Source organism: Mus pahari, chromosome 3 (assembly GCF_900095145.1).
Source record: "Mus pahari chromosome 3, PAHARI_EIJ_v1.1, whole genome shotgun sequence".
Classification (NCBI taxonomy): domain Eukaryota; kingdom Metazoa; phylum Chordata; class Mammalia; order Rodentia; family Muridae; genus Mus; species Mus pahari.
Window position 1 is genome coordinate 138205619 of NC_034592.1, and position 26132 is coordinate 138231750.

The 26132-nt window shown below is 50.8% G+C and overlaps 2 protein-coding genes across 3 annotated transcripts in view; both read right to left on the bottom strand.

Moving 5' to 3' along the window:
* Window positions 1–2117: 2117 nt before the first annotated feature.
* On the bottom strand, window positions 2118–7629 carry Fam83c (family with sequence similarity 83 member C). The gene is made up of 4 exons (XM_021195065.1): window positions 7017–7629; window positions 4421–4588; window positions 3855–3979; window positions 2118–3549 (listed from the first exon to the last, which is right to left on the bottom strand). Exons 1-4 carry the CDS (start codon window positions 7623–7625, stop codon window positions 2118–2120), a joined length of 2334 nt encoding a protein of 777 aa, XP_021050724.1. The 5' UTR covers window positions 7626–7629.
* Window positions 7630–20094: 12465 nt separating this feature from the next.
* LOC110317798 (ubiquinol-cytochrome-c reductase complex assembly factor 1) overlaps window positions 20095–26132 on the bottom strand; it is an 83852-nt gene continuing 77814 nt past the window's right edge. For both annotated transcript variants that reach the window (XM_021192573.1, XM_029536686.1), the window contains exons 9-10: window positions 24984–25097; window positions 20095–21720 (exon numbers count right to left, since the gene is read on the bottom strand). In XM_021192573.1, coding sequence (XP_021048232.1) covers window positions 21586–21720; window positions 24984–25097 — 249 coding nt within the window. In that variant the 3' untranslated portion in view covers window positions 20095–21585. The remainder of the gene's footprint in view (window positions 21721–24983; window positions 25098–26132) is intronic.

Here is a 26132-nt window from a genome sequence, read left to right on the forward strand (position 1 = left end):
TTGAAATTTGGTGTAGAGATCACCCAAGAGAGTGTCTTATAGGGAAACACACGAGACCAGGATAAAGTGGTTGGAGGAGACATAAGAACCATAGGAGGAGGCATAAGAACCATAGGAGGAGGCATAAGAACCATAGGAAACTGGCTGAAGAAGACAATGGAGACCGGGAAATGTGTTACAGAGAGATTGGAGAAAGGGTTCTAGGGTAGGCAAAGATCTGAGAGCTGACTCGCTTCCTTGATGTGTTCTCACACAGTTTATCACCCCACCAGCAGCCATCGTGTGCCCTGGGGATAGTGGTATGGCCCATTTTCATAGAATAAACTTGGCTCACCTAGTGTTGAATATACAAAAGTCCCCAGGGTGTCTCAGAATGCCACCATGTAAGGTGGAAGGAGCAGAGAATCAGTTACCACAGACCCTCTTATGCCATTCATTCTTCTCCAAGGAACCCTATTGATCTGAAAGGGGCATACACGGCGCCCTTTCCCCAGCCCCATCATGCGGTCCCATAACTTAGAACACATCAGATTGCTACGGGGTCTAGCCATAACTGCCTTTATTGATTTGTACCATGCACAGTCTCCGGCAGGTGCTAAGTTCAGGAGAAAGACCCATGACCAGCTGCAGCCTGAGCTTCAAGAGCCATTCAGAAAGGTGGCCTGTGTGTTTGTGTCTAAGTGTTCAACTACTTGCTCTGCTTATCTTTCCCAGCTCACCCCAGATCTGCTCACTGAGCCCCACACCGCTCTCTGGCTTACTCTACCAAGAACTCTTAACTCTCCTTCACCTGGCTCTCCCCCGTCCTTCGAGACCAGCCTCCAAGTCAGCCTCTCTCAGATAAGCTTTGCCAATCGCTCCACCATCTCCATGACCCTCTCTCTGTCCCTAGTACACTTTTCAACTGATACATCTCTGTCTTGTTCTCCGCGGTTTATGCATTTAAGCTTCAGCCCTCAGGATCTGCATCTAAGTAACCTTTCGGCTCTAGGGAATGTTCAGGGCAAGGTTGTGAGCACAGCTTGGTGCAAACAGAGTTAGGATGAAGAGTTATATGTGTATTTATAGTTTCTGAACCTCAAGGGGGTTCTGCAATGTGTACTGGAAGCTTGAATTTTCTGTGGCCATTCATTTAGGCAGACCAGATTGAGTGTGTACCTGCAACAAAAGGTTTATTTGAGTTAATCAAAGAGCTCTGTATACTCACTCTATGCATCTATGGGTGTACCTAGTCACTCTTCTGTGTGTAGTGTATGGGCATCTGAAACATCCTTGTAGTGTCCATGCTTTACATACATAGAAACACAGGAACGGCAGATACTATGTGTTGTGTATGTGCAAACAAAATACAGATTAAGAGCCAGAGGACAATGGACTGGCAGAGTTCCCTACCCTGTCACTTGATTGGATCTTCCTCCAAATGAACCATCCAAGCTCTGGACGTCAGTGCCCATTCTTATAAAATGGGAAGAATATCGTCTGTTGTCTTTGGCCTCTGTGGCAGAAGCAAGATGAAAAAATGAACATCATCCTTTGGAAGGCGTCACACTAAGGCACAGATCTCGGCACTGCCTCTGTGTCTCTACGGCCTGCCGCCTTCAGAAGTCCACCTGTGGAGAATGTGGCTGTCCTACCAAGTGTAAGAGGAAGTATAACTGGAGCGCCAAGGCAAAGAGACCAAACACTACCAGGACTGGGCGGTTAGGAACCTAGATTTGCCTGTCGCAGATTCAGACTCGGATTTTGTGATGGAGCATCACCTGACAGGGCAGCCACTGCAGCAGTCCATTCATCTTGAGGATTTTCTATCAGTCTGGTTTCAAAGGCTTTTGAAAAATGGGAATAATAATACTTGATATATCTATATACCAACAAGAGGTCTATCTAGAAGAGATGGAGAATGGCAGTAACTGGTGTGATATGTCCAACCCCAATGACATACAGAAAACACTCAGTAACTCAGTGTGTGTGTGTGTGTGTGTGTAAAAGTCTTGAGACCAGGGAATATCTGGCCTAGGCTGTTAGATGTTCCCCTTCTTTATGCAGCACCCCAGCTTCATACTCTCACACTTCAGATCTGAACCCAAGCGTGTTGTCTCTGGATGGAGGGGGCAGGGCTAGGACTCAAAGCGACTTCGGAGCTGCTTGAATTTGGACTTGTTGTATTTAGTGATGAGGTCCAATTTGCTGTGGCCCAAGGTCAGCCGTTTCTCAGGTGCGAACAGGTCATTGCTGCTTCCATTCTGATGGCCACTCATGGGAGCCCCTGGGATGCCCGGCTCAGGTTTCTGCCTGGCACCCTGCAGCTGATGATACTTGGTGATGAGGTCCAGTTTGCTGTGGCCCAGAGTCAGTCGCTTCTCATCTGCAGAGCCTACTCCAGCCATGCGAACTGGGCTTGGTTCTGGGGGACAATTGGGTCCAGGTCCCTCACTCCTGAATGGGCCAAACTTGGTAATGAGGTCCAATTGACTGTGGCCTAGAGTCTGCCGTCGGTCATCTAGACTTGGCTTGCTGGGCCCGGCTGAAGAATAGGCATCAGAGGGTATTTTAGGAGCCTGGGGCTTGGGGTTCTGTGGCAGGAGGTCCAGTTGGCCATGGCTATGGTTTAGGGACAGCTTCCTGTCCTCTAGACTCAGCTCACCAGGTCTGAGGGAACCTGACTCAGGAGCACCCTGGCCCTGGGACAGGAGATCCAGCTGACTGTGGCTGTGACTCAGGGACAATCTCCTGTCATCTAGAGCCTGCTCACCATGCTGAAGGGAACCTGAATTGGGGTTGACTCTAGAGTTGGGACCTCCTGCTTCTCCCGCTTTAAGGAAGGGGGTGAGGCGATCCAGGTGGTCATGGCTCTGGCTCAGGGATACTTTCTTCTCTTCCACTGTCTCCAGAGCTGTGCCAGGTACCCAGCGGCCACGTGGAAGGCTAGGGTCTTGGCTCACTGGGAGTCCATTCTCCGGAAGCCGGGACAGTGCTGGGACCCCCCTAGTAAAGTGGAGGAGAGGGCGGGAACTTGGGAGCAGAGGTGACCCCACTGCCAGGGTCAAGGGACTGGGACTGCTGTGGTTGAGGGCAGGAGAGGACTGGGACCACGGCGATGCCCCCAGCTTGCTCAGGTTGGCCCTATAGGGTCCAGGAGGGGAGATATGGTTGGGATCTGAAAGTTGACGGTACAGGGATGGCTGGCCACCAGCTTCATGGTAGGCAGGACCTGGGGTTGAGGACCCCATACCCATGTCGCTGCGGCCACCACCTCCGGGTAGAGCGAGGTAGGAAGACCGGGCCAGAAGAGGGGAGTGCTTGATGCTGCTGAGGCTGTTATTGGAGGGTGAGGAGCCTGTGGGGCTTGGAGCTGCAGGTCCAAAGGCCAGAGTCACAGCAGGAGGACGAGGGACCTGGCATATCAGTGGATCCTCATTACCACAGAAGCCCTCCACGGGCTGTGACTCCGCATACAGACATCGGAACTCCCGGTCAAAGTCTTCCACAATGTGGCCCCTCAGCTGCAGTACCATGCTGGTGTGGGCCTGGCTGCAAAGCCAAGTGAAGCTGGAGGGTGGGGGGCAGAGGGGTCAGAGTTAGGAAGGAGTCAAAGCACAGAGTTCAAGGCTCTGCCAGAGTCATAACTAGAGTCGGGTCAAGGATGAGGATCTCCCATGTGAAGTAGTTACTCTCCATGCCAAGGTATTGAGTAGAGTGGGCTCCCACCTAGCTCTTGCCCTACATGGTGCCTAGCACACAGTAGGTGCTTCATTTGAAGGGATGGATAGAAGAGATGCAGAGCCGTAAGATCTCAGATGCCCTTACCGGGTCATGGCCCTGCCCCCAGGCCCCTCTCCCTCTAACCGTCTCACCTGTAACTGCCTGCCACCACCTGTTCACAGTCAATGATGACAAACTTCTCCAGGGCCTGGCCAGTGAATCGGCGCCCTGCCTTGCTGCAGTACGTGTCTCCACATGTGCTCCGCACACGCATATTCTGGGCCAAGAGTAGAGGGAGTTTGGTGGGAGGGTGGCCTTGGGACAATGGAGCTCAGGGCTGGAGATGATGACTCGGTAGTTAAGAGCACTCTTTCAGAGGACTTGTGTTATAGTCTCAACTCTTTCTGTGAGGCGACTCCTAGTTCCCTATAACACCAGGGCATCCTGACACCTCTGGCCTTCATGAGCACCACATACACAGACCCATAATTTAAAATAAGAAAAAGAAATTGAAAAAAAAGGGGGGGAAGAAGAAAAAAAAAACTGGCAGTCAGGCCATGTCTGTGACCCAAAGGGTGTCCAGTCCCACACAGCTGAAGGAACCCTGTGTCCCACTTCCGCTGACCCCCCACCCCCAATGCTCAATGGCCACTGGCTGGCCCTCTTGCCCTCCCAAATCCCCCTCTTTCCATGTTTGTAGCTCTCAGCCCATACTGACCAGCAGGTGGCCCCCATTGAGGTCCATCTTATAACACATCTCCAGGAAGTACTTCAGGTGCTCCTGGGCCAGAAGGAGGTAGACAGGGACGCCACGCCGGCTGGAGGCCTCCATCAGGTCACACAGGAGCTCCATGTCAGTGAAAACGTCCATCACCACAGCCACCACCTGAAAGAGGAAGGGCAAATTCCGCCCCAGGAAAAGTATGGGGCTGGAAGCCAGGAGCCAGTGCGACACTAGAATCAGATTCCCATACATCTCTATCTCTATATATCTATGCATCTACGTCTATGTCTATATCCATCTAGATCCATAGTCTAACCCAGCAATCCAAGCTGGCCTTGAGCTCACTCCTGTCTCAGTCCCCTGATTATTGGGATTTCAGCACGTGCCACCGTGCCTTAGCCTAGCATTCTTAGCTTGGCCACAGGGAGAATTGACTGTCTTAACCTGGTTGTTTGAAAGTGTTTGAGATATTTTTCTTTTCTTTTTTCTTTCTTTTTTCTTTCTCTCTCTCTCTCTTTGTTTCTTTGTTTCTTTCTTTCTTAAGATTTATTTATTATGTCTACAGCATTCTGCCTGCATGTATGCCTGCAGGCCACAAGAGGGCACCGGATCTCGTTACAGATGGTTGTGAGCCACCATGTGGTTGCTGGGACTTGAACTCAGGACCTCTGGAAGAGCAGACAGTGCTCTTCACCTCTGAGGCATCTCTCCAGCCCTTGAGGGATGTCTATGGACAGTGCCTGGTAACAGAGTCTCAAAGATGCTTATAGATCAACTATGTGAGCTAAAGCTCTGTTTGTTAGAGAATTGGAGAAGGCAGGAGTCAGAAGCAGACCCCAGTTTTCAGGTTGGTTTCCTATATTCCTCATCGGCACCAGCTTTGCTCTGGCCTAGTTCTCGTACAAGGAAGAAAGCTGCAATCCAGTCCCAGGGATTCCCGTGTCTTTTGTCAAGCCTTGATTTTGAAGCTGCAGAGGTCTGGCGTGACAGCTTTGTTCACAACGTCCTGTTGTCTGCACTAAGTGAAGCCAAGTTTCCCCATCAGCTGAGGGTTTGTACCTCCAATATACAGGGTATTTCTCATGCCCCCAGCTTCCCTTCTTTCCATGTGTGTGTCTTCTGTTGAGTCTTCTGTCCTGTGAAGGGGCCTGGGAGCAGGAGGAATGGAGACCACTACTGCAGCTTGGAGTCAAAAGGAAGTGGGTTGGAATGCATAATCCTCCACTTCTTAGAAGTAGAGTCTTGGGCTTAGCTAGGGAGCCTCAGCTTCCTGATCTGCTACATGGGTGCATCCCATAGTTACAAGGGATAAAGCTGCTGGGCACACAACAGAAGCTCAACTCTTTCCCCTTCCCTGTTGCCTCCTTGGCGGCTCAGCCGAGGAGCCCGACTCTTAGCCCAGGGGCACAAAGGTCTAATTGGTGGGGAGCAGGCAGGGCACTGGGGATGCTCTAGTATGCAGCACAGGTCTGGCCAGTGTGGGAGGAGTCAGCAGGAAAGATCAAAGGGGGACAAGGATGACAATGGCAACAAACTCGCTAATTACCCCACTCTCGATGCCAATCAAACTCAGTCCTCCTGTGCCCAGGGCACAGGCGAGCTTGCTAGCAAGGCCTTGGGGAGCTGGTGGGATCCCAGGTGGGACCCGGCAGCGTCCACTCTTCAGTCCTCCTTCACGTCAAAATAAAAACATAGTCCATGCCAAAACCCGCATACCAGTGCCCTCCACCCTGCTTCAGACCCAGCAACTGATGCAGCACGGGCCTTGCTATGCAGCTGGGGTTAAGCTGAGCTTGTGCCCCGGGTTAGACCCAGACAACCTCTCTGGGCAAGTTCCTTCTAGACCCTCTCTGGCTTTGGCGTCTTCCTTTGTTCGTCAAGGTTGGCTGTTCAAATGTTCACCATGGTTGAGTTCTTAGTCTGGGGTGGGGAGGGAGGAGTCATAGAACTTTCTGAGGGCCAGAGAGATAGTTCAGTGGTTAAGAACAGCACTGGTTCCTCTTCTAGGGGACTTAGGTTCGATTCCCAGCACGCATGGCAGCTCACAACAGTCTGTCACTCTAGTTCCAGGAGATTAGATGCTCTCCTCTGGCCTCCACTGACACCAGGCATGAACGCGGTGTGCACACACACACACACACACACACACACAGACACACAGACACACAAGGCAGGCAAAACACTCACCAACATAAAATAAAAATAAATCTCATTATTATTATTATTATTATTATTATTATTATTAATACTCTGATGAAGTCTACAGACTGCCTCCCAAGAAAGATAAGGTAAGGACCGTTTCCAGGAACTCAACAGGCACTTCTGGGGTGAAGTTCCAGAGCCCTGAGCCATGCTCTATGCTAAGTTACAGCTCATGAATGCCAAGGGTACCAAGGAAAATAACGCACCTGCCCATCCTCTACGCACTGGGAATCTAACAGAGGGCAGAGACTCTAGTTCCAATTCTCTGTTTATGCTTCTGCATGGCTCAAACAGGTCTTCCCCCCACCACCCCACCCCATCCCCCAACTCTGGGGAGCCCACATCTGTGTCCACATCTATGAAATGAATGAAGAGGCGAGGCTCTTACCGTTTGGGCCTGGCTGAAGAGGAATCGCAGCAGGTCCTTGATGCTCTTGCCCTTGTCCCTTTGAAAATGAACCACCGCCTGAGTGGGGCTGAAACCTGTGGCCTGTGGCACTTCGGGCCAGCCCAGGTCCAGGTCTGGGGGATCTAAGTCAGAAGCCATAGGGAAGTAGGTGCCTGAGGTAACTTCAGAGAGCATGCTGAGGCGGTCTTGGCCTAAAGTCTCTGACCCCTGGGCCTCGCTGAGCTCAGGAACCCCACGCACATGGCTGATCATGTAGTCCACGTCTAGGGCACTCAGGAAGGGCAGCTCCCGCTCTTCGGAGATGACCTGAAGGTAGGCAGTCTCGCCCCGTTCCAGGAGGGCGTCTGCCGCCAGTCTTGCAGCCTCGCTGTGCTGGAGCACCAGGGGTGAGCTCTCCCTCCACCAGGGCCGCTTCAGCTCCTCCACCCGGCTCCGCAGGGGTCCTGCCATGCCCTGGATCCCAGCGGACACTATTCGGCTAAATGTGCGCATCCACCTAGAGCCCGACCCACCCGAGGCGCCATGGCTTGCACCTGGGTTGGCTGCTGTAAGGAAGAAGATACTGGCGCCAGCTTGGCAGCCCTGCATGTGCGGCAGGGCCCCCAAACTGTTGCCACCCTAAGTCTGAACCAAGCTCCTCCCCCATTGCCCCTGGCCTTGGGAACCTGTCGGGTCAGTCCCACCCGGTCTGTCTGTTGTCCGGACACGCCTGCTCCGGGAAGTGGCAGTGCCAGGCCCTTCGTGCTTGCTGCTGGCTCTTTCCCAGTCTTCCCTGTATTCCCTGACCTTCAGCAACCTGCAGAGATTAGGTCTCTCTCTCTCTCTCTCTCTCTCTCTCTCTCTCTCTCTCTCTGTCTTTCTCTCTCTCTCTCTCACACACACACACACCCCACACTGAGGGTGTTGAGGGGTGGGGGATGTTCAGAGTCACACACATCCACATACAGACAGACCATGGTAGATGAGTGACTCGAGACACACAGCAGATCTGCTAACACATCAACAACTGACCAGCATGCACAGGTCCACACGTGCATTTTGATCAAATACATGTAAATGAACCCAACACTAACACAGAGACTGGCCATAAGCCTCAAACATGCTATGTAGGTAGAGCATATGACTTGGTTCATAGACATAGAAGAGCCCCCAGTGAGGGCAGAACGGCATGAGAAGTGCCAGGAGCATTAACCCTTGTCTATCTTCCACCCGGACCCCTGCCCATAACGAGCATGCCTCTCTCTACCACCATACCCAAGGTGTTCACAGCACCCTCAGTCCATCCTCCAAAGACCTGGATAGGAGTCCTCACTCTGACACTCAAGAATCACCACTAACTTAAAATGCACGTCTTCCATGTCCTACCCTCACCAAATGTGCCAGAAGTTCTGAGACTCTGGGAGAGTCTGAAGCTTGCATTTTTTTATTTTATTAATAATTTATAATTTATAATTTTCATTGTACATGGGACTAGGTTTTGTAGACATTTTTTTCATTTAAATTGGAGCATCCCTTTGAGCCTTGGGGCTGGAGAATTAGCTCCGAGGTTAAGAACACTTGATACCCTTGCAGAGGACCTGAGTTTCCCAGTCCCTACCCATGTGGTGGCTCACAACCATCTGTAACTCCCAGTTCCAGGAGCACAAATGCCCTCTTAGGAGCTCTGTGGGAGCCAGGCATGTGTGTGGCACACATAGGTGTATGTATGTTGGCAAAACACACATTTAAAAAAAAAAAAAAAGGACAGAGTCTCATATGGGCCAGGGTAACCTTGATGTCACAAGGTAGCCAAGGATGACCTTAGAGTTCTGGTCCTCCTGCCTCCACCTCCCCAGGGATTACAGCATGCACCACTGTGCCCAGTTTCCACGGTGCTGAGAGTCTAACGCAGAGCTTTGTTAGATGAACACTACCCACGGAGCCACAGCAGCAGCCGTGCTTGGAACTTGACCTTTCAGTCAGTGCTGATGTAAGGACTGTGCCTGTTCACGGAGTGGTGGGCTGAGGCAGACGGCTAAGGCACCTCCAGACCAGTGAGCTCCCCTCCACTGGGACAGACGGCAGATGGATACACAGCCAGGTCAGGATGAAAACCGAGCAGGTGTCTGCTTCAGGACGTGTGGGTCTGTCCTCTGAGAACGGGGAAGCTGTTTTACTCCAAAGAAGGGGTCACCGGTGGGCAATTACACATGGTGGCAGAATGGGGGGCGGGGGAGTAGACTAGTGATCACCTTCCTGCAGAGGGGTAAGATCCAATGAGGGTGTTCAGAAATCAGGAGACCCTAAAGCTATATGTTATAGATGACGGAATTTAGTTTATTTGGGGTCTAAAACACAGGCTTTTCTGAAAGAGACCTCAGGGTGGAGAGGGGTGGATGGAAAGGGTAGGTGGGAGGTGGGACAGAGACGTGAGGGGCCCAAGGAATAGGGAGCCATTGACTAAGGCCTCAAACAATTCCATTTCATCCCAGGTGTGCCAGCAGAAACCAAAGCACCAGGTCCTCTAAGGGGCCCTTCCCTGAGGGAGGACGGGGGTTGGTAGGCTACTAAAGTAGTAAGATGCTAGGTAAACAAAGTCAGACCGTGGGAGGGAGATGAGCTGTGGGGACAGCAAGAGTGACAGAGCCCTCATTAGTACCTTATCTCTAGATTTGTGTGAGGGGAGAATCAGGGCTCCCAGAGGCAGGCAGGCTCCTGAGCTGTTGAGTTCACTGGGTTTACCTTGGCAATGTATTTTTAGTGCTGTAGCTTGTTTATTACCTCTTAAGTGTATTTTTTTGTTTGTTTGTTTACTCTGTGTGTGTGTGCGCGCGCACACGCATGTGTACTCCGTAAGAGGAGGACAGCTTTCAGGAGTCAGTTCTTGTTTTCTACTCTATGGATCCTGGGGGTTATACTCAGGTCACCAGGTTTGGTGGCAGACACCTTTGCCTCCTGAGCCACCTCACTGACCCCTTGTTTAACACTTTTTGTTTGTTTGTTTGGCTTTGGTTTTGATTTTGCGAGACAGGGTTTCTCTGTGTAGCCCTGGCTGTCCTGGAAGTTGCTCTGTAGACCAGGCTGGCCTTCGAACTTACAAAGATCCACCCGACTCTGCCTCCTGAATGCTGGGATCAAAGGTGTGTACCGCCACCACCACCCAGCTGTCTACTACTTCTAACTATGGTAAAAGTGCACTTGGAATTTACCATTGCCGTCGGTGGATTTTAGTGGCATTAAGCACACCCACCACTACATCCATCTCAGACCTCCTTGTGTACCTAAGACTGTCCACAAAGCACTTCCCATTTCTCCCTCTCCATCTCAGACCTCCTTGCGTACCTAAGACTGTCCACAAAGCACTTCCCATTTCTCCCTCTCCATAGAGTCTGCTCGATTTCTGGTTCTTATAAACTGCCTCAGGGACCTCTTTTAGGGGAACCACAGCATGTGCATTTATTTGTCTTTGTCTTCTTTTCACTTAGCACAATGCCTTTGTTTCATCCCCGTGGTAGCATGCCTGCTGCGTTATCTCATTGTGTGTGTATCCCGTGTGAACATCCATTCACTCACTAATAGATAACTTGTTTGTTTTTTATAATAGGATCATTTAAATAGCGTGAGACTAGAAACTTTGCTAAGTATTGCTCATTATATTTTGATTTTTTTTTTTTTTTTGAGACAGGTAGCCCAGGCTGGCCTCAAACTTACGAAGTATCGGAAGATCACCTTCCATTCCTGGTTCTCCTTCCTCTGTTCCCCAAGTGCTGCGGTTGCAGGCATGCATCACAATGCCTGGCTAGATTCTATCTTTATAAGAGTAGAAAAATAATAAATGCAGGTAAATGAGTATATATGTGTACCTATGCAGAACTGTACCTGTGCATGACTCTGTGTGCACACTGTAATGTCTGTAGGCTTGTGTGTGTGTGTAGTGAAGTATCTGCCTGAGTGCTGCATGCTGGCATGTGTTCCTACTTTGCATGTTTGTGTGAAGATCTGTTTGGCTACTGAGTATTTAGGCAAGTGGGGTAGTTCTTGACTCCAATTTTTGTTTCTCCTTATTTTCTTTCTTTCTTTCTTTCTTTCTTTCTTTCTTTCTTTCTTTCTTTCTTTCTTTCTTTCTTTCTTTCTTTCTTCTTCCTCTTCCTTTCTCTTCCTCTTCTTCTTCTTCCCCTCCTCCTCCTCCCCCTCCTTCTTTTTCTTTTTCTTCCTCTCCCCCCTCCCCCCGTAACTTAGTGCAAAGGAGCAGGGTGAGAAGGTGAAAGGAAAATGGTCCCAAGTATCTCTGACGTCCCAGTAATAATAGGATGTGGATCAAACCTGGGTTCCCCGGGGTTGTAAGACAGGTACCCCTCCCTTTGGAGTGAGTGGGTAAAGGGCAATGGGAGGGTAAACAGGTGGATATTGGCCTTGGGGCTGGACCTTGAGGTGCTGGCCTAGGGTTATGGGAGCCACTTGACAGACCAAAGCTCAGCCCATGGCTGCACTGTGTGTGGCACAGGCCCCTTAATGACTGTTATTAAGGGGAAGGAAAATATTTTCCTGTCCAGGGGGAGTGTCCGGCGCCTTCCTGGCAATGCTTGGACTTCCTGGGGGCCATTTAGTCTTGTCTGTCGGCTATCTCAAGTGGAGTGGCGCCTGGGCAGGTTCCTGTCATGTAGGGATGGGACAGAGGCTGGCTGTAGTATTCCAGTCTCAGGCTATTAGCACTGTCACACCCCATCACCGTGGTCCTTCTGGGTCAGGAGAGACAAGATTCTGGAGAAGGGGTGGTGGAGAGCCAGAGAGGCAAGGAGGACAATGGGGAAGGGTCCTGGAGGCTGGGTGGAGCTGCATAGTGAGGATGAGAAGGGCTCAGCCAGGTGTAGTATGGTGCACACTCAGGATGCTGAGTCAGGGAGACTGAAACTAAGGCCAGCTGGGCTACATAGAGAAGCCTCGTTTCAAAAAGCACGTATACACACATATACACTGGGTGTGGTGGCGCACACCTTTAGTCCCAATACTTGGGAGGCAGAGGCAGAGACAGGCAGATATCTATGAGTTCGAGGCCTACATAGTGAGACTATCTCAAAAACAAATAAATCTGCACCCAGCTGATGCAGATTGGCAAGCAGGCCATTCCAGGTTGGAGGAAGAAGGACAGGGTGCTCTGGGAGGAAGGTGGGGTCCGAGGAGCCTAGCAAGGGACTGCAGGAAAGTCGCCAGAGCCACACCAGGAAGAATGCTGCGGGCCTCCCAGAGGACGTTGGGAAGATTCCAAAGCCAAATCCAGGGATGCTCAGGAAGCCACCCGGTGTTTAAGAGTGGCCCGAAACAGCCCAGTCAAGTGTGATTCATTCACAGAATGCCACATGGGTCTTCAGAAGGTCACCAGCTTCCCAATTGTCCCATCCTGTAACTCCCAGGGGCTGAGACCCGGGGCTAGCCTAGCAGGGACCATGGTTGTGCCACTGAACTGAGTCAGAGCCGCTGGTTAGAGCAATGTCTCTACCTCTTAATAGGCGAGATCACCTTCTGAGTCACGGGGACTTACTCTGTAAAATGAGGCCAGCGGAAGGTGGTAAGGAGTAACTCCAGGGCCACTGTCTGACAGGATGGCCGTAGCCTCTCTGGGCCTGCTGGATTCCAGAGCGCCTCAGACCCTGGGAGGACAGCAGTCGGATGTTGGTCCGAAGAGAGATGAGGCAGGGACAGAAGAGTCCATAATCTGGGCTGGAGAGATGGCTCAGCGGGTAAGAGCACCCGACTGCTCTTCCGAAGGTCCGGAGTTCAAATCCCAGCAACCACATGGTGGCTCACAACCATCCGTAAGGAGATCTGACGCCCTCTTCTGGAGTGTCTGAAGACAGACAGCTGCAGTGTACTTACATATAATAAATAAATAAATCTTTAAAAAAAAAAAAAAAAAGAGTTCCATAATCTAATCAGTCTCTTGCAGATCCGAGACTGAAGATGGCTGCCAGCAATGTCAGTGGAGTGTGGCTGAAGGGTCCCACCAGTGCCTTTGGGAGGCAAGATCATCCCTTCCTCTGCATGTGTGTGTAAGAGGATTCACATACCTCCCCAGCATGCGGGACATTTTTTTGTTTGTTTGTTTTCTGGAGAGTAACTGTGATACTGTAAGGAATCATCTTAACCATCTACTTATCCTTACCGACCTCTGGCTCCATCCATCCATCCGATCCCACCCAATGATTCCACACAATCCTATTCCTGTTCCCACTCCACTCTCTAGAGAGAGACAGCTGAAAGGGCTGTCCCTCTTTAGCATCCTCATGGCCTCTTCCTTTCCTTCTCACGGAAAAGGCTTGTCTGGTGATGGCTTGGGAGGGGGCTGGGCTCAGGTCTTTTTGGATTCATTCTCAGGATCACATCTTCTCTCCTCCCCCCTTCCTCCTCCCCCTCTACCCCCTCCTCCTCCCCTGCCCCACCTTAGGAAAACTTAGCATTTTTGGTACATTCCTACTCTTTATAAACTCACAAAGGAGCCCTGCCTGCCTCTGTCCTGTCCTGGATGTTTAGCTCTATGGGAATTAGCAAGTCTGTTTGAAGCTCGTCAGAGAAATTAGTAACCACCAAGCTTGCTCCATTCTGATCTTGTGAGGAGGAGGGGACATTATCTACTGAACCTTTCAGGCCCTTATCACAGATACAGTCGCCTCTCCTTATCCATCCCTTCCCCTTTCCCTCAATCAAGTCTTCCCAACATGGATTCAGTATCTACTTTCAGCTAGTACTGGGTCAGGGGGTTCCCAAAGATGAGTAAGAGCTTGTGTCTGCCCTGGGAAAGCTCACAGATGAGTGGGGAAGATAGACTCATAAATAATTATAAACCATGGATTAACCCAACGTATAAACCACAGGGCTTAGCATCCACGAGCCATTCTGGGGCTTTAGAGAAACCAGGCTCTCTGGAACTTTTAGAGAAACCAGGCTCTCTGGAACTTTTCTTCTATTCTCCTCTACACATTCTGGAAAGGAGCTTTTGATATGGGCAGATTCTGGGTCCTAGTCTCACCAACTATGGCTCGGAGAGGTCCCCAGAAAGCCTTTGCTGGGTTAGTACAAGAGCCGATGTGAATGAAGAGAACCGTGGTCTGAACTCTGAAATACCACTTTCTAAGACAGCCTGCTGTGGACGGGGTAGGGAGGCATGGTGGGCATAGTAGGGGGAGGGGGAGAGGCTGGTGGTGAGCAGTAACAGCGGGGCAGGGACAGGGGAGTTACTCCCAAGAGAAGAGCTGAAACCATTTATAGCTGTCTCGTTTCTTCCAGAAAACCCACTAGCTCCCTTCCCAAACTACTGCTTCTGAACGGTGGACAAATTCTAGATTACCTGAGCATCACTCACAGTTGGTCTGTGTTCTTCTCCTTTCTCTACCAGGTTTCTCTCTTCAGGAATCCCTCTTCCATTTGTTTTTGCAGTCTTTGGTCTTAAGAAAGGGTTCAAGGGGACCGGAGAGATGGCTCGGTGGTTAAGAGCACTGGCTACTCTTCCTAAAGATCCTGAGTTCAATTCCCAGCAAACACATAGTGGCTCACAACCAGCTATAACAGGATTTGATTCTTGCTTCTGATATGAACAAAGACAGAGTGTTTATATACGTAAAACACATGAATAATTTATCTTTTTTTTTAAGGGGGGAAAGGTTCAAGCTGGGTGTGGTGGTGTACACCCTTAACCCTAGCACTCAGGAGGCAGAAGCAGGTAGATCTCTGAGTGGCTCACAACCATCTGCAATGCCAGTTCCAGGAGATCCAACACTTTCTTTCGGCTTCAGGTACTCAGCACACAGACAGTACACCGGCCTACACACACAGGCAAAAGACCCCTAGCCATGACTCTTCCTATTAACAACAATCCTTGGAGACCTCACTGGGCCATTGTTGATCAGTCTAGGACCCAGAACCTGCCTAGAACTCACCTCAAACTCAAATACACTCAAAATGAACCTTTTTTCCCAGAGGTGGGGTGGGAGTGGTAAGAAAGGGTTCTTTAAACATCCCCAGGGCCCAGTCTTGTTTAAGAAGCCAGATTTCTACTTTTGATAGGAATTAATGACAACAAGAGACCTTAACATTCAAAGAAAATCCTTATTATTCAGCTAAATGCGATTTCTTCTCAGCTTACATCTCCAGAGACTGAAATGCTGTTCTCATGTGCTGCCCTTACCTCTTGCGGTTTGTATCTCCTTAATGACCATGTTCCTAGAATATTCCAGGATCCTTAAACCTCCCCAGCTTACTCTCTGGGGCTCTCTTCATCCCCTCAGGCTCCTCTCCAGATCCTGCCTTCTATGCTCGTCCTTGCTCTTCCTCTTCTAAGAGCCAGCACCTCTGTGCTCATCTCCTGCCACCCCACCCCTGGGAACCCATTTACTTTCATGACTATGCATCTTCTCTATATCCAGGACAGACTCAGCATCCTCATCTCTTGTTTTTGAGACAGGGTCTTTCTCTACGTAGCCCTGGCTGTCCTGGAACTCACCGTGTAGACCAGGATGACCTGAATCGGCCTCCTACCTAGATCCCCAGATACTCCAGAGTGTATGAAGAGGAATTAGGTAGGGCCCAGACGACATGCTCAGTGGATCCCATCGTTTTTTTTACTGCACAGCAGGGTGGTAGTCCCTGCTGCACCTCACTCAGAGTGCTGTAATTATCATGCGGACACAACCCAACCAAGCGGAGGCTTTCCCAGACTGTCTGTTGCCAGACAGCAGCAGCGGGCTTCCTAAAAGCTAAGGCTTTTCTACTTCTTCTGTACATTGAGCAATTGAAGCAGCAGATCCTGGTGCGTATTCTCTGAAATGTCTCTGCCGTCCCCAGGACTGGAGTGTAGGTGGGTAGACCCCTTCTTGGCCCAGACTCATGCATCCCGGCCCTGTCTTGCCTCTCTGCTACCATCAAACTGGAATTCTTACCGAGAAAGTAGGGGAAGGGGTATCTCACTGCTGCCATTATCCAGTCTGTCCCAGAGCAGGCAGCCCTCCTCTGCAACCTTTCCTTCCCTTATCAGCCAAGGCCGTGGGTCCATCACAGTCCCATGCCTTTGCCTGAGCAGCCCCTCACTTCCCAGTTGCCCATTCTTTCTGTCCTAACTGCGCCCATCCTGGATTTTCTGATTTCTTATTCCCTTGTATTTTCCAGTTGTGTATAGCACATACAAACTCACGAGGCTGAAATGCTTACACTTATTGTGTTTGTGTGTGTGTGTGTGTGTGTGTGTGTGTGTGTGTGTGAATCCCATATTGTGTAAGTGCCCTCATAGGCCAGAAGATGGCATTGAGTTCCCTAGAGTTGAAGTTAGCTGCTCAGTGTAGATAGATACGAGGAACCAAACTTGCATCCTCCGTAAGAGCAGTAAATGCGCTTCACTAATATGGCATCTCTCCAGCCCCTTTCATTGTCTGTGTGCAATTTTTGTCTGAGACAGGATTTCTCTAATAGCCCCTGGCTGACCAGGAACACTCTACATAGACCAGGCTAGCCTCAAACGCTAGAGATGCACTGCCTCCCTGCCTTTTGAGTGCTGGGTCCTAAGGGAGTGTGCACTACCATGCTCCACCCTTCTTTTCACTTTACTGAAAATACTGGTTTATCTACAACTCTCTAGTAGGACAGCGGAGGGCTGGAGTGACAGTCACAGGAGTCTTTTTTTTTTTTTTTTTGAGACAGGGTCTCTCTGTGAAGCCCTGGCTGTCCTGGAACTCACTTGGTAGACCAGGCTGGCCTCGAACTCAGAAATCCGCATGCCTCTGCCTCCCGAGTGCTGGGATTAAAGGCCTGCGCCACCAGGCCCGGCCACAGGAGTCTTTAGGTGGGACAAACTTGGGCCTTTCCAAGCTTCCAACTGACACCTCTCAGAGCAGTCAACGAGATAATAGGTGACAGATGTGTCTGTCACATAACAGAAATGAAATGTTTTTAAGGTTTATTGTCCACACCATTGGGCAAACCTCTAAGGAACGTGCTGTCATGGTGACAGAGCAACTTCACAACCTTGAGGTGGTCTCTCTTCCATCTTTGGCTGTGGGGAAGCTCCTGGCTATGCTTTATAAGCCACTGCAGATCTCCAGGCTGACTGGAGGAAGGTGGTGTGGTCTAGGGATAGGGCTCGGTCCTGCAGCCACGTGGTATGAAGCGGAGCCATCTTGGGGAACTCTCTAGGCCTCCTGAGCCTCAAGTGCCTTCCTTGTGATGAGTAAACATGCTGAGGAGGCGGGGAGAACGCACTCACAAACTTCCTAAGTGAAGAACCCAAAGCCAACCGTGAGTGTTAGTGATGAGCAGCCCAGGCTAGTCTCTTTTGGTGGGAAATGTGATGTGATTAAGGCTGGCTGGCCTCTGGCTTGTTATCCTCCTGCCTCAATGTCCCAAATACTTGGTAGGGTTTCTTCTTAAAACTGGATTTCATATACATCTATAGTGTATTTCAGTCTTTCCTCTCTCTCTCTCTCTCTCTCTCTCTCTCTCTCCCTCCCTCCCCCCCGCCCCCACCCCCACTCCCGCTGAACCCTCTTCTAACAAGCCCTCTTCTGCTTTCATGTCTTTGTTTTTTTGGGAATCCAGTGAGTATAATTAGAGTTACTTGTATGAGCCTAGGTGTGGGGTTATTTACTGGGACACGGGCAAGTTACCAGTGGCTACACTGCTGTCAAAATGCTTCTCTCTTCCTCCCAAACCATAGTCTCTCAAAAAGGGGCTGTGCCTGAAGAGCCCCATCTCCATCCATGATGGGGTGTTGCTGGGCCCCATTGTGTTCCGGTCACCTCAGATGCTGGGAGTCCCTGTGCAATGGCTAGGCCATAGCTAGCAGACTGCATTTCCCGACATGCCAGCTCTTATATCCTCTGCTTCTCTTTAAATAAATCTTTTTTAAAAAATTAAATTTTATACGCATGTGTGTTTTGCCTACATCTGTCTGTGTACTACATACATGCCCGGTGCCTGCAGAGACCAGAGAGCCATGGGATCCCCTGGAGTGGATTACTGATGATTGTGAGCTGCCATGAGTGCTGGGGAATCAAACCCAGGTCCAATGGGAGAGCATTCAGTGCCATCTTTCTAGCCCTCAGACGTTCCATGTAAGACTGGGTACTCTGTATTCTGACCAGTTGTTAGCCTCGGCATTGCCAACTGCTTACTGCAAATAGCAGCCTCTCTGACCAAGGCTGAGAGCAATAGGAATGAATCTATGGGTGTAAACTAAGTATTCAGAGGACGGTTGGGCACCATGTCCATTTGCCAAAACAATGTCCAGCTTCGCCCTAAGGCCTAGGACCTCAGCCATGGGCTTTTGACTAGGTTTACAGAACCAGGCGTAGACTCCCTCTTATGGGTCTCGAATCCAACCAGAAAGCAGTTGATTACCCTTGTGACAGCCATGCCGCTGCTGCACAAGTGGGGACATCTCGCCTGGCACTGTAGTTTACAAGGTTCACGGCTGGGTAGGCTCTGCACGGCACCTCCACACGAAGGAAGCTAGCCTGCAGGAAGGACGCTGCCAGTTCAGCTCTCTATGTCCTGCAACGGAAGTGTGTGGTGTCTTTGGAAATGTGGTCTTCCATTCAGTTCTAAAGAACCACCAAGAGCAATGGCAACCTTGTATGGTCTTGGGGGTTCTGGGTAGGATTTCAAGTGTAATTATTTTCCCTCTTTCCTTGCAATATTTGTACTTTATATTTCGTTGCTTCAGAATTTCCTTTTTCTTACTTACTAACATTTAGAGTGTGTGTGTGTGTGTGTGTGTGACCTCTGCCATGGAGAGCTGAGGTCAGAAGACAACTTGCAGGATGTCTTCTCTCCCACCATGTAGGGTCCCAGCAATCTAAGTGGGGTCATTGGGTTCAGCAGCCAGCCTTCACCCATGGATCCTCGTCATTGGCCCTTTCTTTTATTGTTAGGGTTTCACGATGTAGCTCAGGACAGTCGTGCCTCTGCCGTGCTTGGCTTCTTAAGTAATGGTGTCTCATAACTTATTTTGGCCACCTCTGGAAGTTTATCAAAAGGGACAAAAATCATTCCCAAAGGGCAGTCTTCCCAGGGACAGGAAATAATGCCCCCCACTTGTTTGTCTAACTTTTTTTTTTTTAATTAGAAAAGATTAAATGGGGCCTTTGGGTTTAGAGCTGCTTGATACTGTAGCATCACCGCTAAATAAGTTGAGCTGAGGCTAGCCCAACAAGGTCCTTTTGGTTGGGCTAACACTGACAGTGAGTGACTCGGCTGTCCATTCACTTTCAGTTATGATCCAAGGCGCACGCAGACACCGCACAGCAGCACACAGTGAGTGATCTTTCAACTCGGCAGCCACACTGTCTGGCTGCAGCCAACATTGATCGAAGTATGGAAGGTGGTGGGGGGGGACAACAACCACCTCAGTGTTTTTGAGAGGTGCCAAGTTTAGAGAGGACACCATCAAGAGCACCCTGGGAAGCCTTCAGGAGTCTGGGGGAGAGGGTCAGGGAGATGAGCCTCGGGAAGGAGGGATGTGGTCCAGGGCCAGGAGACAGTGGGGCCCTTCAGACGACTCCAGGCAACTCAGGATGCTCAGGGAAGAAATGGATGAGAGACTTGTAGAAGCAGGCTGGGACGAGTGGGACAGCCCACGACCTGTGGCGTACCTGAGTTTTATCTTGAAGACGAGAGGTCCTGGTGGGGCAACTGATGCAGATGGCCATGAATAGGGAGCCTGAGAATTACAACACAGCTCCTTGTTAGGAGTTGCTGGATCCTAACACTGAATCCTGTGGACATAGCCTCTGCAAGCAGAGGCTATTTTCTGCTGTGGGACTCAGCTAGGGTTTGTATGAACACGGAACCTAAGAAAGGTGGGTAAGGGTACCGGGACGGCTGCAAATGACCTTTAAAGTGGCTAGCAAATTTGAGGTTCCAGGACACGAAAGCAAGGCCAGCAGCTAAGCTGATGCCGCCGGCTGGGGTCTGCGGCCAGGGAGCTGCCCTGGGCAGCAAATGGGTTAATGCTCAAATAACTTTTATATATGAATTAATGTGCAGAGTTAGGAGCCAAAATCTGTTCCATTAATTTTTCCATCCATTCCAGGAGCAGTTAGGTACACACAGTAAAGTTTATTTTGGTGCATGGCATACTTCAGTCCATTAAAAATAAATTAATCAGCAAATCCCTGCCTGGCTCGCCTCTGGTTTATGTAAATAGTGCCCAGATGTAATGAGTTACAAGGTGCTATTATCTCATGCTCACAGAGGACGTCTCACTCCAGAGCCCCGCTTGCAACAAAAGCATCTTAAATAAACTGAGAAGGCGGCTTGATTTGTAATGTTTTCACAGAAGTGGCGCATACCTCACAGTATAGGGTTTCTTCATATGACTCATTTTATAGCAAGTTCAATGAAGGAAGCTGGGTGGGGGGAAGGGAGGGAGGAGGCGGGCCCCACCCCCTTTCCTCAATTTCAGAAAACCTTCCAAGAGATGACCCAAACTCTTGGGGAAGAGAGAACAGGCCCTTCAAGTGCCCAGAGCGAGAAGGCCCCTCAAGTTCCCACTGCAGCACGTGCTTTACAAGTTGAGGAGGGGGCAGACACTGGGCCTCGGCTTGGATGGTACCAACACGCTGCGGTATCTCACGTAAAGGGAGGCCAAGTGTGGAGAGTGAGCTCCTTTCCCCACTTCACTGTGGGTGACAAAGGGACTTTTGTTCTTTCTAAATGACTTAGGATGTGACAAGCCCCTTGGTCCTCAGAGACCTCCCGAATCCCAGCGAACGTGCCTGGCAGAGTGTGCCTTGCCCAGACAGTGACTCCTCTCTGTGACCTGGGGACAGGAGCAGCAGCAGAGACCCCTAGCCTCCTCTCTCCTCTTCTTGCTGCCTCTAACTGAGCTGGAGTTATTTCCTGAGCTTGGAGAGCCCACAGCCTCACCTATGCTTTTCTTTTCTCTTGTTTTTTTCAAGGCAGGGTTTCTCTGTGCAGCTTTGGCTGCCCTGAAATTCGCTCTGTAGATCATGCTGACCTAGAACTCAGAGAGTCACCTGCCTCTGCCTCCCAAATACTTGGACTAGAGACATGTACCACTACACTGGGCTTTAGCTATGTTTCTAAAAGACCTTGGAACAAAAAAAAAAAAAAAAAACCATGGCAGAAATAAGACTCTCTTTAATGGCTACTTCAACTCCATGGCTCACAGAGGGGGAACAGTATATGGTTACCCACCTTGACTTTGGAACCTTATAAACTGCTCCAGGCACAGGGGGCCCTAGGTGAAGGTACCCCTTCTAACCTACCCATCCCTTCCTCAGCCTTCGGAGAAAGCTCTCAGTCACGTGTGGTGCTGAGGGGACTTGGGAAGTGAGCTTGGGGCTTCTCTTGAGGGAGGAGACCTGTCAGAAGAGCGAGAGGACCTCCCAGAAGTAACCCCGCCAGATCAGGAAGAAGAAATTCAACACGAGTGGGCTGAGTATTCAACAGGCGCTGTTCAAAAGTCAGTTCAGGCCACCTTCTTCAGGGTCCTGGGACAAACAGGCACTTCTTCCATGGAGGGTCCTCAAAGCCAGCCAGCCAGCTGTCCGGAGGGACCAGTCTCTCAAAGGCCCTCATCATTGTAAGTAGGAGCATGGGGCTTCAAGATGCTTTGTGGATTCTTCTCCACCAGAGGGCGCCATCTCACTTCCCCTGTCAGCAGCAGATCCTCACCATTCATGGAGTCCAGGTATTGCATCTGGGAGTGGAGAGGGCATGGAACAGAGGTTAGGTGCTCACCCAAGGGGGCAAAGACACAAAGGAGAGGAGAGGAATGGGGACGGTGGGGGGTGGTGGCGGTGGTGATCTGACTGTTCATATCCACAATTACCACAAAAAGAAGACCTGGAGAAGTACGGCAGTTCTCAACCTCTGGGGCAGGATCCCCTTGGGATCAAATGACCCTTTCGCAGGGGTAGCGTGTCAGATATCCTGCATGTCAGAAATTTACATTTTATTTATTGCTATATGTAAGTACACTGTAACTGTCTTCAGACACACAGAGAAGAAGTTGTCAGATCTCATTACGGATGGTTGTGAGCCACCATGTGGTTGCTGGGATTTGAACTCAGGACCTTCGGAAGGGCAGTCAGTGCTCTTAACCACTGAGCCATCTCTCCAGCCCTTACATTACGGTTCTTTTTTTTTTTTTTTTTTTTTTTTTTTTTTTTTTTTTTTTTTTTTTTTTGTAGTTTTGTAGTTTTGTTTTTTTGTTTTTGTTCTTTTTGAGACAGGGTTTCTCTGTGTAGCCCTGGCTGTCCTGGAACTCTCTGTAGACCAGGCTGACCTCGAACTCAGAAATCTGCCTGCCTCTGCCTCCCCAGTGCTGGGATTAAAGGCCTGCACTACCATGCCCGGCTTACATTACGGTTCTTAACAGTAGCAAAATTGTAGTGATGAAGTAACAATGAGATAATTTTATGGCTGGGGTCACCACACCATGAGGGACAACAGCATTAAAGGGTCGAGGCATAAGGAAGGTTGAGAAGCACTGACTGGCCTAGTGTATCTCATTGTCACACATCCCCACTCCACCCAATCCAGATGAGGGACATTAACCACTGCTACATCCTCATCACAAAGTTCTTGCAGGCCAGAAGCACATGATTGTACTCCCTGACCTCTGCTGGCAGCAATGCACCGACCAGCTAGAAATGTGCATCTCATGGGGACCGGGGAGAGAGACGGCAAGGTGTATGCAGGCCAGCTGGTTTTCTAGTGTCTGTGACTCCACTGTCCTTTAGTGGCCCTGACGCCGCCTGGTGGGTCCAACTTGTCTGGCCCCACAGGGCAGACTCTCTTACCAGGAGAGGTAGGAAGACTGGGGATTTGCTTCATCTTAGGTCTTGAACTGTCCCCTCTTCAAAGAGCTCACTGCTCCTCTTGCATCTTATGATGCCTCTTGAACTTAGCCCCAGCCTCTCACCTGAGAGGCCCAGCTTTGCCGGGGAAACTGTTCAACTGAACTTTAGCCCATGCCTCTCTCTGGCTCCTCTGTTTCTACCCCCAATGCGACCATTTGCCTAACCCCCTCCACCCCCTACCCACCCCCGGTTGCTAGCAGCAACATAACTGCAGATCGGTTATCAAATAGTAGCAGGCGTGTAGCACCCGAGACTGCTCAAGGCTCAGCTTCTTGGGCTGCCAGGGCACACCCAGTCAGAACCTGACTCTCCTTGGTCTTCCCCAGCCCCCTCCTGAACCTGGTCACAGGCTGACGGACTCCCAGGCTGCCCCTGACCTGTCTGGCTCCTCGAGGGGAGGACAGACACAGCAGGTCCTCAAGGCACGACAGAGCTGGGTCTCCATCCAAAGCTCCTGGCTCTCTTAGGGTCCCGCTACTGCCCACTTCTAATGGTTCCAAATGAAACTATTCACAAAGACACTAGTTATGGTGAAGTCTTCTTTCTGGGCCCCTGGCGAGGTCCTAGCTGTGCCTTGTCATGGCCTTTGGCACAAGCCCACCAGGACAGATGGGAAAATTGGGTGGGTCTCTCAAAAGCAGTGTTTACTTTGCCAGTTTCGACTCCTGTCTGCGGGTGAGGCTCTCCGGCCGCAGTGCCCGCTCCCTGGCTCTGGCAGATCTCAAGAAGAGTCAAATGGCAGTCTTGTCTTCTGGAGCTCCCTACCATCTGACTACCAACAGGCTTCAGCGTGTCAGCCTTTCACCAGGCAACAAGCTGGTCCTATTAGCCCTGTCTGCTCTAGAGCTGGGATCTGGTCTTCCCTTTCCTGGTTGCTGGAGGCCAGCAAGGCCATGGAGGTGAACTCAAGAATTACTATGGTGCAGGGCTGCTTCAGCCCGAGAGGACAAACCCATGCAGCTAAGGTGTGACTCACGAACAGCTCCAGCTGGTGAGCTGGCTGCAGCAGCTGTGGTCTCTGGCGGTGAAATGAGTCACCCAGCTTGGGGTCTGAGGCCAGTCATGCAGGGTGAACCGACTGGGAGACCCCGGAAAAGCCTCCACGTTCCACCTCGGGATGACTGAATGCATTCATCCAGGAGTTTCCTACCCAGGCAGGATCTGAGTGAGGCAAGTGCTCAGGAGTTAATTCACAGAACTAACTGGGCTCAAGCAGGCCTTCCCAACGAGGGCCCTGGAAGCTTCCGAGGCAGGAGCCCTGAGAAGCCAGGAGTAAGGACCTGTTCTGGGAACCCCGATAGCCAGTGGGGGGAACCAGAGATGTGTTTGTTAGGTATGTAGCCTGGCTCTGCTACAAGTCGGGAGCTGAGGGTCTCTGTGAGTACATGAGGGGCAGGTGGGTGTCACTCAGCCTCATGCCACCGCTTCCAGGACCAAGGGCACAGTGTTTAGCATAGCACCCAGCACCAGCAGTAACAAAACTCCGAGTCAATAACCACGGCTCTTCCTTTCCTCTCTGCTGCCATCCCTGGATCCTTGGTCTAGTCACAGTTGCACACGGACATGCTCATTCTTTGTTGGTTTTTTTCCCCCCAAGACAGAAACAGTCTTGAAAGGACAAGACATTCCTGGAACTCACTCTGTAGCCCAGGCTGGCCTCAAACTCACTCTGTAGCCCAGGCTGGCCTCAAACTCACTCTGTAGACCAGGCTGGCCTCAAACTCACATCCGCCTGCCTCTGCCTCCTGAGTGCTGGGATTAAAGGCGTGTGTCACTATGAATGAGCCTCAAGGTGCTCATTCTTAAGCTAGGCCTGGTGGCTCACAAGAGAAGGCAGGAGGATCAGGAATCCAGGGCCAGCCTGGGCTACACGAGAGAAACCTTGTCTGGAAGAAAGAAGAAGAGAGGGAGGGAGAGAGAGAGGGGAGCAGGGAGGAGGGAGGGAGGAAGGAGCTCTGTTTTCATCAATGCTTGCTGCTTATGAGACTGGGTCAGAATCCCTTAAACCAGCTCTTGGTATGTCAGCCTCTTATCACCGCACACACTCAGGAGAACTCAGACGCCGCCATGTTTGCACAGGGAGAAAGATGGCGCTGACCTGTTTCCTCACATACTCCACCAGCAACTCAAGCTGCCGAGGGTCCTCACACTTCTGGTTGAAGAAGGTTCTCCAGAGTGCAGCAGCCAGGCCATGGTCATCTGAAAGGATCCCCTGGAACATGGGACAGGAAGTGTTACAGAGCCACGATATAAAACTCGGATATTTCAACAGGAGACCACAGAGTGGATTCAGAAGGAGCGAGAGGGCGTTGGCAGTGGGGTGAGAGGGAGGGCGGGGTGCTGAGACAGGATTTCACTGTGTGGCTCTGGCTGGCCTGGAATGCACTATTTAGACCAGGCTAGAACTCACAAAGCTGCCTCTGCCTCCCGAGTGCTTCTTCTTTGTTTAAAAGTAAATTTTACTTTAGTTTATGTGTATGAGGGTTTGGCCTGCATGTGTACCACATGTGTGCCTGGCACGTGTCCAGAGATCAGAAGTGTGCGTCAGATTCCTGGACTGAGTTACAGGCAGTTGCGAAGCAGCAGCAAGTGGGTGCTAGGAATGAAGCCCAGGTCCTCTGGAAGAGCAGCCAGTGCTCATCCCCACTGAGCGTCTCTCCAGCCCCTCAACCCTTCTTTTCATACAGAAGAACACGGGACTCTGACGGCCACGGCACAGGGGACTCTGAGGGCCACAGCACAGGCTAAGGTAATGCAGAGCGGGCACTCGTGTTTGGTGGACCCTTCCAGGAATGGTCCATTCACCCCTACACTCTGTGCCTGGCCTAGACAATGTCTGCAAATCCCAGGAAGGGCAGCATAGCAGCCACACTTCTGCTGCTGTTACCACAGTGCGGCTGGCAGCACTGCACGTCTGTGTTTGGCTGGGCATGGGGATGGGTGTGGCTGCTCACACTGTCTTGGCCTCAGGTCACACACCTGCAAGGTAGCTAGTTCTTTGGGAAAGGGAACTGGGTACCTTGCCTTCACTGGTACCCATGTAGCCATGATTGGCTCAGACTCTGTCTGAGGAGAGGAACAGGTTGTTCAGGAGGATTGCCATAGGTCACAGGGGGCTGCACAGGGCTATGTTCAGAGCCTGCCTGTGTGCCTGATATTGCCTCTACTGGTTCTGGAAAGCCTGTTTAGAAGCCCAGATATGATAGAGGTCAATTATAGACATTTCTAGCTCAGACCTCTAGTGCAG